Source organism: Phascolarctos cinereus, unplaced genomic scaffold (assembly GCF_003287225.1).
Source record: "Phascolarctos cinereus isolate Bilbo 61053 unplaced genomic scaffold, phaCin_HiC Scaffold_2;HRSCAF=192, whole genome shotgun sequence".
NCBI lineage: Eukaryota > Metazoa > Chordata > Mammalia > Diprotodontia > Phascolarctidae > Phascolarctos > Phascolarctos cinereus.
In genome coordinates, this window is record NW_027555625.1 from 60,582,413 (window position 1) to 60,599,677 (window position 17,265).

General features: G+C 38.1%; 1 protein-coding gene across 4 annotated transcripts in view; it reads right to left on the reverse strand.

Moving 5' to 3' along the window:
- The window catches only part of NFATC3 (nuclear factor of activated T cells 3), a 186,129-nt gene that overhangs the window by 60,575 nt on the left and 108,289 nt on the right, over window positions 1-17,265 (reverse strand). For 3 of the 4 annotated variants that reach the window (XM_078149410.1, XM_020989294.2, XM_020989295.2), the window contains 2 exons: window positions 11,555-11,610; window positions 9,258-9,384 (listed from right to left, as the gene is read on the reverse strand). In XM_078149410.1, coding sequence (XP_078005536.1) covers window positions 9,258-9,384; window positions 11,555-11,610 — 183 coding nt within the window. The remainder of the gene's footprint in view (window positions 1-9,257; window positions 9,385-11,554; window positions 11,611-17,265) is intronic. The other variant, XM_078149411.1, reaches the window with a different exon arrangement.

Consider the following 17,265-nt stretch of genomic DNA (forward strand, 5'->3'; position numbering starts at 1 on the left):
ACTAATAGCTATGAGGACTAGGAGAGGCCTTATGCAGGTAGTGGTGTTTGAGTTCATCCTGACTCTCTGTCCTTATAAAGGTGCACTGGAAACAGCAATGGCTTTGGTTGTCAGGAGTAGGAGGTTAGATTTCCAACTCTGACCTTTACTGGAGATTTTAAGTCTGGCACTACCTGTCCCACAAAACTACTGGGGGAAAAAAGTGTTCCGTAAATGTAAAGTGAGACAAAGGGAAGCTATAGGATTATGAGCTCCACCAAGGGCAGAGATTGTTTTTTGCCTTTCTATATATCCCCAGCACTTAACAAGTGTTTATTGACTATCACACCATCTACTCAATTTATATGTTGGATCCGATTTCAAATTTTGACTTTGCTACAGACTCTCTGCATACCTTGGGCAAATCATATGCCCATATACATCAGTTTCCTCATCTGTAAATAAGCATCTGTAAATAACTAGATGATCCCTAGTTGCCTTCCAGCTCTAAAATCTATGACTTAAGGAGGGTTTTTTCAAATAGTAGTTAATAACTAACATTTACATAAGCACTTTTAAGGTCTGTAAAGGCTTTATATATATTATCTCATTTATCCACATGCCTACCTGGGAGGTAAATGCTATTTTTATTCCTGTATTACAATTTAAACAGATAGAGAGACTAAGTGACTTGCCCAGGGTCACAGGGTTATTACTAGTAAGTAAGGCAGGGTTTGAACTCAAATCTTCCTTACTCAAGTCCAGTGCTCTATCCACTGTGCCACCTACCTGCCAATAAATATGGGGAGACCTGAACATGTTTGTAGATATCAGTGAAAGGGCCAGTATAGAGGGAATTGTACGTAATGTAGAATACAGGAGGTAGGGGAATGACAGTGGAGGCAATCTGCTGGCAAAGAAGGAAGGGGATTGAATTAACGATATGTATGGAAAGACTAACTTTGGGGAGCACAAAGTTAGAGAATGAATGGAGTAAAAGAGATGTTAACGGGGTGACGTCAAGGAATCACGAAATGAAAAGATAAAATTAACTGCGAATGCCTTCAAAAATATCTAAATCCAGAACACTGTCAATTCTATTCTACATTAGCATACTCAGGGAATTCCTTTTTTCCAAAAATAATAACAAAACATTTTCTTTTTTAAGTTTACACACTTAATAATTCAATTCAAACACTTATGCTGTGTCTGTGTGTAAGGCACACAGGGATACAAAAATGAAATAGTCCCTGCCCTCAAAGAGCTTTCATTCTTTTGAGGGTTAAAGAACATACACAATACAAAGAGAGAGCATCAACTGGGAAGGGAGCAGCAGTCACAAAAGGCTTTAAAAGTCTTAGCTTTGAAGTCCAATCAACAAGCACTTATTTTGTTTTTTAAGGCAACTGGGGTTAAGTGACTTGCCCAGAGTCACACAGCTAGTAAGAGTCAAGTGTTTGGTCCAAGGCCAAATTTGCACTCAGGTCCTCCTGACTTCAGGGCTGGTGCTCTATCCACTACGCCACCTAGCTGCCCTTATTAAGCACCAAATCCAATTTACTTGCAAGCCAAGACATCACCCTCCTGATGTCACTGGTCCCCTTTGAGAACAAAGGACAAACAACAATCTGTGAGTAGTAGTAGCTGCCCTCCCCTCCCCCTGGGAACCTAACTGGCCAGTTCCAGTTGGGCAATGCTGCTATTTCCTCCTCCCCCTTTCCTTGTCTTCTTCCTCTGTTCACGTGGAGAATATACCCTTACATGTGGGTGCTCTGTCCAAAGGAATATAAATCTTGACAGCTTATACTTCACAAGGTTATCCTGAGGTTTGGGGACTAGATTGTTTTTCTTCCCTACTTATTTATTCCATCATTTTTTCCCCGAAAAACCGAGATGATTAATTATTTTGTTTCATATAGTTTTCATTTATGATTTCTTGAAATATAGCTCTGAAAAACCAGACTTTGATAAAGCCCATTGGGAATTCAAAAGGAGTTACCTGACTATGCCTTTAGACCCAAATCACTCTGAATCTTACTGACTGGCCCAGCCCAAGCCTCACTTGCTCACTGTTTGGGTTTTGATGGCTCAGGGTAAGTGTAAACAGCAAATGTTTCTGTTCTGGACAGAAATTCTGAAAATCTTCCTCTTGTAGACTGATTCCTCTGTGAAGGCAAACTAGGCCATATTTTGTTTGCTTGTTTTCAATTTATTTATTTTTAGTTTTCAACATTCACTTCCATAAGATTTTGAATTTTAAATTTTCTTCTCCTCCTTCCCCCCCCCAAGATGGTGTACAATCTGATATAGCCTCTACATATACATTCCTATTAAACATGTTTTCACATTAGTCATGTTGTAAAGAAGAATTAGAACCAATGGGAGGAACTATGAGAAAGAAGAAACAAAACAACAACAACAAAAAAAGCAAATAATATGTTTTGATCTGCATTCAGATTCCGTAGTTCTTTCACTGGACGTGGATAGCATTTTCCATCATAAGTCTTTTGGAGCTGTCTTAGATCACTGCACTGCTAAGAAAAGCTAAGTTTATAGAAATTAGTTATCACGCAATGTGGCCGTTACTGTGGTACAATGTTCTCCTGGTTCTGCTCACTTCATTCTGCATCGGTTCATACAAGTCTTTCCAGGTTTTTCTGAAGTCAGCCTGTTCATCATTTCTTATAGCACAATAGTATTTCATTACATTCAGATACCACAACTTGCTCAGCCATTCCCCAGTTGATGGGCATCCTTTCAATTTCCAATTCTTGGCCACCACAAAAAGAGCTACTATAAATATTTTTGTACATGTGTGTCCTTTTCCCATTTTTATGATCCCTTTTGGGTACAGACCTAGAAGTGGTATTGCTGGGTCACAGATTTGGAGTCCTTCAGGCATACTTCCAAAATGCTCTCCAGAATGGTTGGATCAGTTCACAGCTCTACCAATAATGCATTAGTGTTTCAATACTAGATCTTTTTTTTTTTAAAGACCATCTTATAATCTCAATTCTTACCTGCCCTTAAACTACTGAATGGGTGTTGCCTCAGACAAACTGAGACCTGGGAAAGGCCTCAGCTTAAAAATGCCAAGGTCTCCCACAACATCAGGATGACTCTGGAGGAGAGAGAGTAAGGCTGATGACTCTGTACAGCTCTGTTTCACTTTTAAGTGAGAATTTATCCAATTCACTTGAAAGTCAAGACATCATCCTCCTGATGTCCTTGGTCCTCTTTGAAAACAAAGGATGAACGACACTATGTGCCAAGAATTATGCTAATCACCAGAAATGAAAAGAAATGAAAAAAACCAGTACATTCTCTGAAGTTCACAAACAAAAATAATGGCAGAGACAGCTTGCAAACAACTAAGCACAAACACGATATATACAGAATAAACTGGAGTAGTCTCAGAGGGAAGACACTACCAATTAAGAAGGACTGGGGACTACTGATTAGAGAAGTGCAAATTTAAACAATACTGAGGTATTGCCTCACACCTACCAGAAAGGACAAATGGTCTACTGCTTTTTAAAACTTTATTTTTCTTGTTTTGTTGGTCTGCATTTTCTTGCACAACATGAAATACGTTTCGCATGACTGTACCTGTATAACCTCTATCAAATTGTTTGCCTTCTTTCTCAATGAAGGGGAAAGGCAGGAGGTTTTGGAACTCATAACTGTAAAAAATGAAGGCTAAAAATGGTTTTTATGTGTAACTGGGAAAAATTATTAAAATGAGAAGATATGAAAAATGTGGGAGGGGATATAGGAAATAGGTGCACTAACACATTGTTGGCAGCATTGTGAACTGGCCCAACCATCCTGGAGTACAATTTGGAACTACGCCCAAAGGGCTATAAAACTGTACATCACATCCTTTGATCCAGCAATATCACTACCAGGTCTGTATCCCAAAGAGATGAAAAAAAAAAGGGTGGGGGAGGTAGAGAAGGACTTATTTGTACAAAAACATGTTCATATGGTGCCAAAGAATTAGAAATTGAGGGAATGCCTATCAACTGGGAAATGGCTAAAGAAGTTATAGTATATTATTGTGATGGAATACTACTGTGCTATAAGAAATGGTGAACAGGGGCAGAGCCAAGATGGCAGAGTGAAAGCAGTGATTTGCCTGAGCTTTCCCCCAAGCCCCTCCAAAAACCTACAAAAAATGGCTCTAAACAAATTCTAAAGCAGCAGAACCCACAAAAAGACAGAGTGAAACAAATTTCCAGCCCCAGACAAATTGGATGGTTGATTAGAAAGGTATATTGCACCAGGCCGAACGAGGAGCACAGTTTGGCATGCACACTCAGGCTGCCATGAACCTGGAGCAGGCCTCACAGGACTGAATCACAGGCAGCTGCGGCAGTTTCCAGACCTCTCAACCCACGGACACCAAAGACAACTTAGAAGGTCAGTGGGAAAAGTCTGTTTTTGTGGTGAGAGAGAAGCAAGGTCTCAGCCCCAGTTCCCGAGCACGGCCCCAGGGCAGCAGCTGCCTCCTGAGTTTCTGAACCAAAGACTGAGGGGGAATCGGGTGGCTGATCAGAGGGAGACTGCAGGGATCTCTTTGCTGGTGATGCAGTGGGAATCTCTTGCTTTGCCCGTGTGCTTGGGTCTGAGTCACAGTTCTGAGGGGCAGTACTGGGGCTCTGAGGAGGGCTGGTGTGGTGGAGCTTTTAGTGGCTGTGAAGAAGAAATCCTCCTCATAGTTAAAAGACAGAAAAGAGTGCTTGTGGTCACTAATAGACCAGAGCACAGGCCAGGAAAGGAGTAAACACCTCGCCCCTTATCATACCACCTTGGAAGAACTGAAAATTTACAGGGCCCTAGAAATATCTCTGAAAACAGCTGTACAAACCTCCAATGCTTGGGACAGTACATTCTCCACATTGGAAGCAGACCTCTACCTTAATAAAGAGTTTATAACTCAAGTAATTGGCTGGTATCATGAGCAAACCTCTCAAGAAGTGTCATACCACAGAATCTTCTTTTGGTAACACAGAAGACCAAAACATACAACCAGAAGACAACAAAGTGAAAGCTCCTACATCCAAAACCTCCAAGAAAAAATATGAATCAGTCTCAGGCCTTGGAAGAGCACACAGGGATTGTGAGAAGCAAATAAGAGAAGTAGAGGAAACACTGGGAAGAGAAATGAGAGTGATGCAAGAAAATCATGAAAAACAAGTCAACAGCCTGCTAAAGGAGACCCAAAAAAATACTGAAGAAAATAACACCTTAAAAAATAGCCTAACCCAAATGGCAAAAGAGGTCCAAAAAGCCAATGAGGAGAAGAATGCCCTAAAAAGGAAAATTGGCCAAATGGAAAAGGAAGCCCAAAAGCTTACTGAAGAAAATACTTCCCTAAAAATTAGAATACGGCAATTGGAAGCTAGTGACTTTATGAGAAAGCAAGACACTGTAAAACAAATCCAAAAGAATGAAAAGTTATTAAACAATGTGAAATATCTCATTTGAAAAACAACAGACCTAGAAAATAGATCCAGGAGAGATAATTTTAAAATTATTGGACTATCTGAAAGCCATGATCAAAAAAAGAGCCTAGACATCATCTTTCAAGAAATTATCAAGGAAGGGGCAGCTAGATGGCGCAGTGCACCAGCCCTGGATTCAGGAGGACCTGAGTTCAAATACAGTCTCAGACACATAACACTTACTAGCTGTGTGACCCTGGGCAAGTCACTTAACCCCATTACCTAGCCTCCCCCCCACCAAAAAAAAAGAAATTATTAAGGAAAACTGCCCTGATATTTTAGAACTAAAGGGCAAAACAGAAATTGAAAGAATCCACTGATCTCCTCCTGAAAGAAATCCCCGAAAGAAAACTTCTAGAAATATTGTAGCCAAATTCCAGAGTTCCCAGGGCAAGGAGGAAATATTACAAGCAGCCAGAAAGAAATAATTCAAATATTGTGGAAACACAATCAGGATAACACAAGATTTAGCAGCTTCTACATTAAGCGACTGGAGGGCACGGAATACAATATTCCAGAGGGCAAAGGAGATAGGATTACAACCAAGAATCACCTACCCAGTAAAACTGAGTATAATCCTTCAGGGAAAAAAATGGTCATTCAGTGAAATAGAAGACTTTCAAGCATTCCTGATGAAAAGACCAGAGCTGAATAGAAAATCTGACTTTCAAATACAAGACTCAAGTGAAACATGAAGAGGTAAACAGGAAAGAGAAATCATAAGAGACTTATTAAGGTTGAACTGTTTACATTCCTGCGTGGGAAAATGACATTTATAACTCATGAGACCTTTGTCAGTATTAGGGTAGTTGGAGGGAAAAAATTATGTGTGTGTGTGTGTGTGTACATGTATATGTATATGTGTGTGTATATATATATTATATATATAATATATACATATACACACACACACACACTCACACACAGATATAGACAGATAGATAGATAGATAGAAAGATAGATAGATAGATAGATAGATAGATAGATAGATAGATAGATAGATAGATAGATAGATAGAGGGCACAGGGTGATTTGAAGATGAAGGGGTCATATCTGGAGAATAAAATTAAGGGGTGACAGAGGACTTTACTGGGAGAAAGAGAAAGGGAGAGGTAGAATGGGGTAAAGTACCTCACAAAAAACAGAAAAGAAAATGCTCTAACAGTGGAGGGGAAACGGGGGAAGGTGAGAGGGAATGAGTGAATCTTATTTTCATAGGATTTAACGTAAGGAGGGAATAACATACACACTCAGTTGGGTATGGAAATCTGTCTTACCCTACAGGAAAATAGGGAGAGAAGGGGACAAGAGAGTAGGGGAATGATAGAGAGGAGGGTAGATCAGAAAAAGGGGTAATCAGAAGCAAATACTTCTGAGGGACAGTGTCAAAAGAAAGAATAGAATAAATGGGGGGGCAGGATAGCATTAAGGCAAATAGAGTTAGTTTTTCATGACTACTATGGAAGTGTTTTGCATAACTGAACATGTATAACCTATATTGAGTTGCTTGCCTTGCTTGCCTTTTCAGTGAGGGTGGGTGGGGAGGGAGGGAGAAAATTTGAAACCCAAAGTTTTAAAAACACATGTTTAAAAAAATGTTTTCACGTGCAACTGGGAAATAAGAAATACAGGAAATGGGGTACAGAAATCTATCCTGCCCTATAAGAAAATAGAAGGGGAAGGGGATAAGAGAAGGGGGAGAAAGATAGAAGAGAGGGCAGACCAGGGGAACTCAAAATCTTGTGGAAGTAAATGTTGAAAACTAAAAATAAATAAATTTAAAAAAAAGAAATGGTGAATAGGATAGTTTCAGAAAAAACTGGGAAGACTTATATGAACTGATACAAAGTGAAGTGAGCAGAACCTGGAGATCATTGATAGCATCAGTGATAGCAATATTGTAACAATGATCTACTGGGAAAGATTCAATTACTGTGATCAAGACAATAATTCAAGATTATTCCAAAGGACCCATGAAGAAAATGCTATCTACCTCCAGAGACAGAACTGTTGACTGTGAGTGCAAATTAAAGTATAACTTTCTCACTTTCTTTATTTTTCTTGCCTTTTTTTTTTTTGAAACACAACTACTATGTAAAAGTTCCCCATGATTTCACATGTATGGCTGATATTATACTACTTTCCTTGTGGGTGGAGAAGGGATGAAGGGAAAGAATTTGAAACTCGAGATTAAAATAAAAAGAATATTAAAAATAAAAAATAAAGGGATTGACAAAGGCTTCCTGCAGAAAGTGAAAGTTTAGCTGAGGAAAGCTAGAAGGCAGAGACAAGGAAAGACAGAATTAATTCCAGGAATGGAGGAGAGCCAGTAAATGACTACAATAAGGAGTCCAGCCTCACTAAACTGTAGAGCATGTGAAGGTGAGGAGTAAGTACAAAAAGGCCAGGTTATAAAAGGTTTTAAAAGCCAAAGAGAGGAAGATAAAGACAGTACGAGGCAGAGGTGAGGGAATGCATTCAAAAGACATGGAGACTAGATAAAGAGTGTTGATTATGGTGAACAACTAGTAGGTCATTTTGGCTAAAACATCAAGTGTATGAATGGGACTAATATGAAGTAAGTCTGTACAGGGTCTTAAACAGCAGGCTAGAAACAGGTATTTACACCTTTTTTTTTTCTTTTTGGTGAGGCAATCGGGATTAAGTGACTTGCTCAGGGTCACACAGCTAGTAAGTGTTAAGTGTCTGAGGCTGGATTTGAACTCAGGTCCTCCTGACTCCAAGGCCAGAGCTCTATTCACTGTGCCACCTAGCTGCCCCCTCAGGTATTTACATCTAAAGGCAATATGTAGCAAATGAATTTTTATTGTCTAAAAATTGATTTTTACAAACTGAAATTTCTCTCCTACCCCACAATGTCAACCCCTCAGCTCCAATTACACATTAAAAAAACAAAATCAAAACTCTCACAACAGATATGTATAGTCTAGCGAAACAAATTTCCACATTAGCTGTGTCTAAAAGTCATGTTTCATTCTTTTAAATCCATCACCTCTGTGGTAGGAGGTGGAGTCAGTGAAGATTTTCAGCCAGAAAAGTGGTAACATCAGATATGGTTAGACTTAGGCATCAGGAAGATTACCTTGACTGCAGCGTGAAGGATAGACTGGAGGAGACTGGAAGGAGACCAATTAAAAGATTATTTCAATATTTTACATGAAAGGTGATAGATAAGCCAGTTCAGTGTTAAATATAGAGAAGAAGATGATTCTATAAGACTTGGCAACTGATTGGATATAGGAAGAGAAAACTGAAATAGGGAAGTTTGGAGAAGAAATGAGTTCATTTGGAGGAAGATAATGAGATCAATTTTACATCTATAAAATTCAAGATAAGGACAAAATATTTGAGTTAGAATGTCTAGCAGGCAGTTACAGAAACAGGACTGGGGTTTAGGAGAGGAATGAAGGCTAGACAGATAGTTCTGGGACATGTCTACCCAGAGACTGTAATTCAGTTCATGAGAGCTAATGATATCATCAAGGGAGAATGTATAGAGATAATAGAGGACCTGGGACAGTGTTTGGGAGACAGCCATGCGTAGGGGTCAAAAAGTAATTACTTATGCCTTAGGTCAATATTTAGCATCAGAACAATGAATCTGGAAAGGAGATAAAAGACTTTCATTGCTTCTAAGTATTCTGTTCTAAAGATGTTGTACTACTCACTGAGCTTATTTTCACCCAATACAAACAAAAAAGCTTCTACCCAAGCAACTTTACAAGAAACCATTACAATAACTCCTTGTACCTGGTGTGTAAGTAAAACGTTGAGACTGGCTTTTTTTCCTCTTGCCATTACAAAGATAAAACTGCACCTGCACCGCAGCTTTAACTGTTCTGTTATGGTATGGAGGAACTTCAAGGACAATGTTCGCCTAAGTGAAAATTCAAACAAGATAATATTACACTTACAGCTAAAAATGAAAAGCACCTGTTAAATTTAGCACAACAAGGTGAAAACACTTCAGATAGTTTTGGCAGTGACTAGTAATACACCACTAAAATACATTGCATGTGAAAAAATTTAAGCTTTCTATATTGGCCTGGATGTAGCTCTTCCCATAAGTTTTTGGAAGTCAAAATATGAAAACAATTTTCCTCTCAATAGTACTGTTACAGAAGAAATAAAAATTCTTACTGTTACATAGTACATGCCAAGGAAATTTGAACTGCAGTGTAAATATGTCCCTAATAAATTTTAAAATTACATTTTTCTCCTTCAGCTTTGGAATCCATGTTTAATCATGTAAACAGGAGCCTGCAATTTAATAACTGCTTTACATTTCTTAAAATTTTTTATTAGGAATCCTCTAAAGTAGAAAATAATCAATAAACATTTATTGAGTGCCTATTATGTGCCAGGCACTGTGCCTGGGGGATACAAAAAGAGATAAAATACAGTCCCTACCTTCAAGAAGCTTACAAATCAAATGGGGGAGAGATAACATGCAAACATATATATTAAGCAAATTATATATAGGATTAATAGGAAATAATTAACAGAGAAAGGGCACTAGAATTAAGGGGGTGAGAGTGGAGGTAGGGGTGGGAAAGACTTCCTGTAGAAGATGGAATTTCAGTTGTGACTTAAAGGAAGCCAGTAGGAGGAGTTGAGGAGAGATAACATTGTAGACCTGGGGACAGACAAATTCCTATAGGTTATATGGAGTGTCTTGTTCACGGGACAGCCAGGACACCAGGGTAACTGAACCAAAGAGTACCTGGTGGGGATATAAGAAGACTGGAAAGATGGGAGGAGGTTATGAAGGGCTCTGAATATCAAGGAGAACATTTTTTTTTTTTGCTCTTAGAGGCAATTGGGCGCCACTACAGTTTAATGGGGATGGGGGTGATATTACTGGACCTGCGCTTTAAGAAAATCACTTTTGTGGCTGAATGGAGAATGGATTGGAATGAGAAGAGACTTGAGGCAGGCTAACCCAACAACAGGTTATTGCAATAGTCCAGGTGTGAGGGGATAAGGCTTGCACCAGAGTGGTGGCAGTGTCAGAGAAGAAAAGGGGGAATGTTTGAGAGATTTTGCATAAGTGAAATCTAAAAACCTTGGCAACATAAGGGAAAAGAGGTAGAAAGGAATCCAGTACGACTACTAGGTTGAGAAGATGGTGTTTGCCCACTAAAGTAATAGGAAAGGGGAACTGAGAGATGTTTTAGAGGGAAAGATAATGATTCCTGTTTAGGATATGTTGAGTATAAGATGCCTACTAGACATCCATTTTGAGATGTCTGAAGGAAGTTGGAGATGTGAGATTGGAAATATGTATGCTGATGCTTACCATTAATTTTAGAACATTACTAAATCTTAAAGAAGGGGTAAGGAGCCTCTGTTTCTCAGTTTAAACTGTACCAGGACCTTGCAACACACTCTATAAAGAAATACTGGGTCTGGGCCCAGTGCACTGGGTCCATGCTTTCTACATGTCTATGGCTGTAAGTCCAAGGAATAAATACTCCCCTATTCCCACTTAAACTTCAAACTGGCTGCTATATAGCTATCCCATTCAGAATGGAATTTCTGAAGGTAGGATAAAGTATCTGAAGTGCTATGAACAATAAACAGTCTAAGTCCAATAAATAGCCTGAGCAGTTTTTTTTCAGTTTGTGTTAGAAGGGAAAAGGGCTTATAATACATTTCCCAAATACATATTTCTGAAAAAATCTTTTCTCTTACCTTACCCTAACTCAAAATAGATATTATACTGAAATAAAGTCAATTTTTATTATTTATTTAAAAGTTACTTTCTCTACCTTTCCCAAAAAAAACCCTTTTCACTTTTGTATTATGAGGGCCAGGCCTGTTTCATTTTTAACTCTAAGTTTCCAATTCCTAGAACATTGCCTTGTACACAGTTGGTACCAAATAAATGTTTATTGTTGTTAAAGTGATGTTTTAAAATACTTCAGTGAACTGAGGGAAAAAAAGTTCCCACTGACTTAAAAGAACAGCATATAATTAATTCAGTTTTTCCATTTAAAGAAATTAACCAAGAATACTTTCTAAAGGAAAAAAATTAAATTTCTCACCCCTTGACACTTTTCCCTAATTATTTTTCCTTCTACTTCCCACTGAGGACGTCCATCTGTAGAGAGAAATGATTCAATTTACAAATAATTCAGGTTATAAAGCACATGAAAACATTCAGTAAGACTATCATTAGAGGATTAAAAATTAAATTTTAAGGAAGATATAAGTATATAGTTAAACACCGTTATGGGGAATGTATTTCCCCTAAAAATACCCAAGCTCCTTAAATAATTTAACTCATTCATGTCTTAAGCAAAAACTATACCATAGTTAGATGTGCATTGGATACTTTCAAATGTGCAGTATTTTAAAAGGCCATAACAAGATTGCTATTTCAGTGCCATATTAGTCCTTTTGTGGTACCAAAAGTTAGCATAGCTGGATTTATAAGAGCAGGTTTTAAAAATCTGCAAGATATGCCCAATGAAATACTTTTATAATTCAATAAGCAACAAGCTTCAATGGACAAAGTCACTAACAGTTTGTAGATGTGTAAAACCATAAATATTTTATTTCGAAGAAAACCAATAGATTATATTTATTTGCAGCCTTTCTACTACACAATAGCTCCTTCACAGATGGCAGATGTGGGATGATCTCTAAGGTTCTTTCCAATCCTAATAATCATGAAGCATTAAATGGGACACTACAATTAAGCGTGAAGTGTAAGGCTATAGATTCTATCTTGCAGCTAATTTATTGTTTTTCCTTTTTAGCTCTTCCATCAGAGCCTAGTATGTCTGAAAATTCTAAATCCATCTTCACCAAGGGTTACTCCTATTGCCCCCAGAAGAAGCTGCCCCTTAACCCACCCTCAAAACTTCCAGGACCTCTGGAGTACTATGTTTAGTTCTGAGCACCACACAGTAGGAAGGTAGTGAAGGCTATCTAGAAGATGGCAACCAAAAGTCAAATCTGTCCTCAGACACTTACAGTGATCCTGGGCAAGTCACTTAAGCTGTGTCTCAGTTTCCCCATCTATAAAATGGAAATAATAGCACCTATCTTCTAGGGTTGTTATCTGGATAAAATGAGATAATTTTTTGTTGTTGTTGTGAAAATGAGATAATATTTTAAAAACACTTTGCAAACCTTAAAGTGCTAATTGTCATTATCACCATTATTATTAATCATGTCACATAAAGATCAGCTGAAGAAAACTGGGGATGTTTAGACTAAATAAGAGACATTTTGGTGGAACATGACAGCTGTCTTCCAGTATTTGGAGGGCTTTCTTATGGAATAAAGACTAGAGTTGCTCTGTTTGCTTCTAGGTGATACATGGTGCGTAAAGTACAAATAGGAACATTTAAGCTTGACAAAAAGGAAAAACTCCCTAATACTTCTTGTTCACCCCTTTTTCAGTTGTGTCTAAGTCTTCCTGACCTCATTTGGGGTTTTTTTGGCAAAGATATCAGAGTGGTTTGCCATTTCCTTCTCCAGCCCCCAGTACTTAAAGCTACTCAAAAGTTGCAATTTGCTACACTGGGAGGTAGCGTACTATTCCCCCTTCATTAGAGATCTTCAAAGCAAAGTCTAGATTACTATTTGTCAGAGGATGAGTTACCAAATCTTTTTTGTGTCATGGACCCATGTGACAATTTGATGAAGTCTATGAGACTCTCTCTCTGAATGTTTTTAAAATTTTAAAATAAAACAAATAAGATTATAAAGGAAACTAATTCTATTAAATTAAGTTAACCATCTGTGGACCCTTTGTGGACCCATGGACCCTAGGTTATTAACTCTTGCTTTAAAGGGAGTTCTTGCTAAGGTATGGTTTTGACTAGATGGCCTCTAAGATCAATCAACTAACCAATTAATCAATAAGCATTTATTAAATACCTACTACATGTCAGGTAAGGTGCTAGGCACATGGTCAGAGCTTAGAGTAAGGAAAATCACTTTAACAACTATGCAGAATATAGAATGGATGAGCCAGGAAGACCAGGCTACTGCAGTAGTCAAGGTGAAAACTAAGATGGTGGCGGGGGGGGGGGAATAAAGTATCTATGAAAGAGATGTGGGAACTGAAGAGCAATATAGGAATTAAGAATAATGCTAGTTATAAATTTTAGGAATCTGAAAGAATCGTGGTGCCTTCAACAGAAATTGGGAAGTCTGGAGGAAGGTTATACTTGGGGGCAGAGAGCTAGTATAATTAGTTCAATTTTGGACAAGATGAATTTGCAACAGCTTTGGGACATCTGGTTTGAAATAGTCAACAGGCAACTGGTGATATGAGAATGACACTCAAGGGAGATCCTGGGGCTAGACACATAGATCTGTGGGTCATGTGCACAGAAATGATAGTTAAACCCATGGAACTGATGAGGTCACCAAGAATATGGAGAAAGAAGGAAAGAGGGTCTAAGATAGAACTTTGGGGGACACCTACAGTTAGGGGATGTGATATAGATACTGACCCAGCAAAGGAGACTGAGGAAATCAGACAGGTAAGAGGAAAACCAGGAAAGAGTACTGTCATGAAAACCCAAAGAGGAGAGAACAAGATGGATGAGGACTGAGAAAAGATCACCAGATTTAGCAATTAAGACATCACTGGTGACAAGCAGGATGATTTCAGAAAAGCCTGGAAAGACTTACATGAATTGAAGCAGAGTGAAGTGAGCAGAATCAGGAGAAAATGGTACACAATAACAGTAATACTGTACACTGATCAACTGTAAATGACTTAGCTATCCTCAGCAACACAATGATCCAACGCAATTTCAAAGGACTCATAATGAAAAATAATATCTACCTCCTAAGAAAGAACTGTCTAAATGCAGATTGAAACATACTATTTTTCACTTTATTTTTTTCTTGGTCTGTGGGGTTTTGGGGGTTTTTTGGTGAGGCAATTGAGATTAAGTGATTTGCCCATGGTCATGCAGCTAGTGAGTGTCAAGTGTCTGGTCTGAGGCCAAACTTGAACTCAGGTCCTCCTAACTCAGATCTGGTGGTCTAACCACTGCATCACCTAGCTGCTGCTCTGTGTTTTCTTTCACAACATGACTAATATTGAAATGTTTTGCATTATTGCACATGTATAACCTATAGCAAATTGCTTGCTGCCCCAGAGAGTGGGAAGCGGAGGAGGAGGGAGGGAGAGAATTTGGAACTCAAAATTTTAAAAAACGAATGTTAAAAATTGTTTTTACATGTAATTGGGGGAAAAGCATTACTTTTAAAAAGATATCACTGGCAACTCCGATGAGGTCATAAATAAGGAGTAAGAGAAAAGAGGAAGTGAGGCAATTAGTGTAGATAGCTTGGCTGAGACAGGGAGTTAAAATTTAGGACGATAAGTCATGGGGTGGTAGATCTAATGAAGAATTATTTTTTAAAGATCAGGGAGCCTTTGGCATATAAGAGAAAAGGGAAAGAATGAGTAGATAGGAAGAGTTTGATGACTGGACTGGGATGGGGTATGATTGAGGGAGAAAATCTATGGTAGAAGACAGGAGAGGGGCAGCTAGGTTGTGCAGTGGATGAGCTTGGGCCTTGGAGTCAGGAGGACCTGAGTTGAAATCCGGCCTCAGAAACTTAACACTTACTAGCTGTGTGACCCTGGGCAAGTCACTTAACCCTGACTGCCTCAACAAAAAGAAAAGAAAAAAAAGACAGAAGGAGATGGGATCAAAGGCATATGGAGAGAGGATATTTTGTCAAACAGAAAAAGGTCACCTCATTATCAAGAAGAGAAGAGGTTTGGAATACCTTCTGTGGGGAGTGAGTTACAGAAGAAACAAAGAATTACTTTGATACAGTAAGAGTCCAGTCAAGGTTCAATAACGTAATAGTTATAGTACTTGTATTCAGTAACACATGAGTAGTAATGAGGGATGGTGGGAATAACTCAGGGCTAAAGTTTGGCAAAGGGTGAGCTGCAAAAGGACAATGGAGTGTGGGCCTAAAGAACAGAAGGCACCATAAACTTGAATTGGTTACAATGTTGAAATGGTCAAGGCAGGAACGCCAAAAGGTAATGACCTTAAAAAAGTACTTAGGGTAGAAGGATTAAAGGTCATGATGAGGGTAAAAAATAGGTTTAGGAGGAGTGAGTCAAAAAGAGATGGAATTTTAGAGGATAAATCATTCAGAGGAATGTCAGTGTTTTTGATCAAGAAAGGAGAAGACTTGTGGGTAATGGTGAGATACACAGTGTGACTATATGCATGGTTACGGTGGACTGGGATTTGAACAGACTAAAGAATTGAAATGTTAAGGTGTCTAAAGAAACATCAAGATGAATGTTTAAACTGTATTGTTAGAGAGGCGAGGAAGACAGTGAATCAGGTGGCCAACAGCCGCCATGATCCAAATAGGGTGAAAATTTTTAGTAAGTCCTTTCTATCCCTGTGATTTTGTGACTTGGCTTGAGACTATGCCAGGAGGTCCTCAAATTTAACAATGTAAATGAACAATGCTTCTAATTTTGAGGTTATAGATTATATTAAAATTGAAATTTATTACATACATGACAATGTTAAAAATCACTAGTTTTTATTAGGCCCAAGCACAACAACAAAGGTCTAGAGAGGGCCTGGGCTTTTCTCTTGGAACTAGGAACTCTCCAATATACATATAATTTCAGAGCAATAAACTGCCTGCCCTTGAAAGAAGGGCTGAAAATTCCCTTATTCAGACTAGTTTCCACAATATAGCTAAATATGTAGGACAGAGAATTCGTCCTATAACACTTTGCACTCCCAAGAGTGCCTAGCAGAGTACCTTATATATAGTCAATGAACAACATGTGATTCTTCAACATGACTGTAGACAAAGATTACAAACCATCTACACTTTCTCATTCTGTGCAACTCCTGTCTGTGTCTGTCCATAAACAATCTATAAAATGTTTATCCAATTTTCTGAAGACAATTTGTGGCTACTAGTACAGAACACGGTCCGTTATACACGTGCTTACTGATGTTTAAAAAATAATATGCTCAATTACTTGGCAACAGAAATGAAACAGAGCCACATATCACATCTTGGCCAGTAATAAATACTCACTTGAATACTCTCATACTTTTCCTACCTGAACCCTTCCCAGAGAGCTTTTAATTATAACTTATGAGTATTTAATGGCTTATACCTGAACTGAAGACTAGCTCAACTAAAAGGAACAAATTTATTTATTCAGAATTTATTAAAAGCTTATTACATGTCCATGTGCTAGGTGCTGAGAATAAGTAAAAATAAATAAGATTCTCTTCCTTTGAGGAGCTTATAATTTAGTTAGACAGCTAAGATGTGCTCACAAGCAGCTATTACATAAAACAGAATATTATAACTGCATAGGAGATAAAAACAAATCTTTTATCAAAGTTCCAAATAATGTGACTCAATATTAGTTTCCCTTTAGGTCTGCTTTACATTTTTTCCAATATTTTAAAAAATATATGAAATATCAGGTGGCCAAATTTGATACAGCATGTCATCCTCTGGAAAAATATTCTGAAATTACATAAAACAGTGTGAAAATGAGAACTAATGAACATCATACGCATACATACACATCTTAGAAATATTCAATACATAAAGTAAAATACAATTGGATTTGTTCTTTATAAATTATTTTTCAGTCAATTTTTATAAAGCATTTAGGAATAAGTAGTTTCAACTTCTTGCAAAAAATTGCTACTACTGGCTAGGCACGGTGGCACTTGCCTGTAATCCCTGCTACTGGGGAGGATGAAGA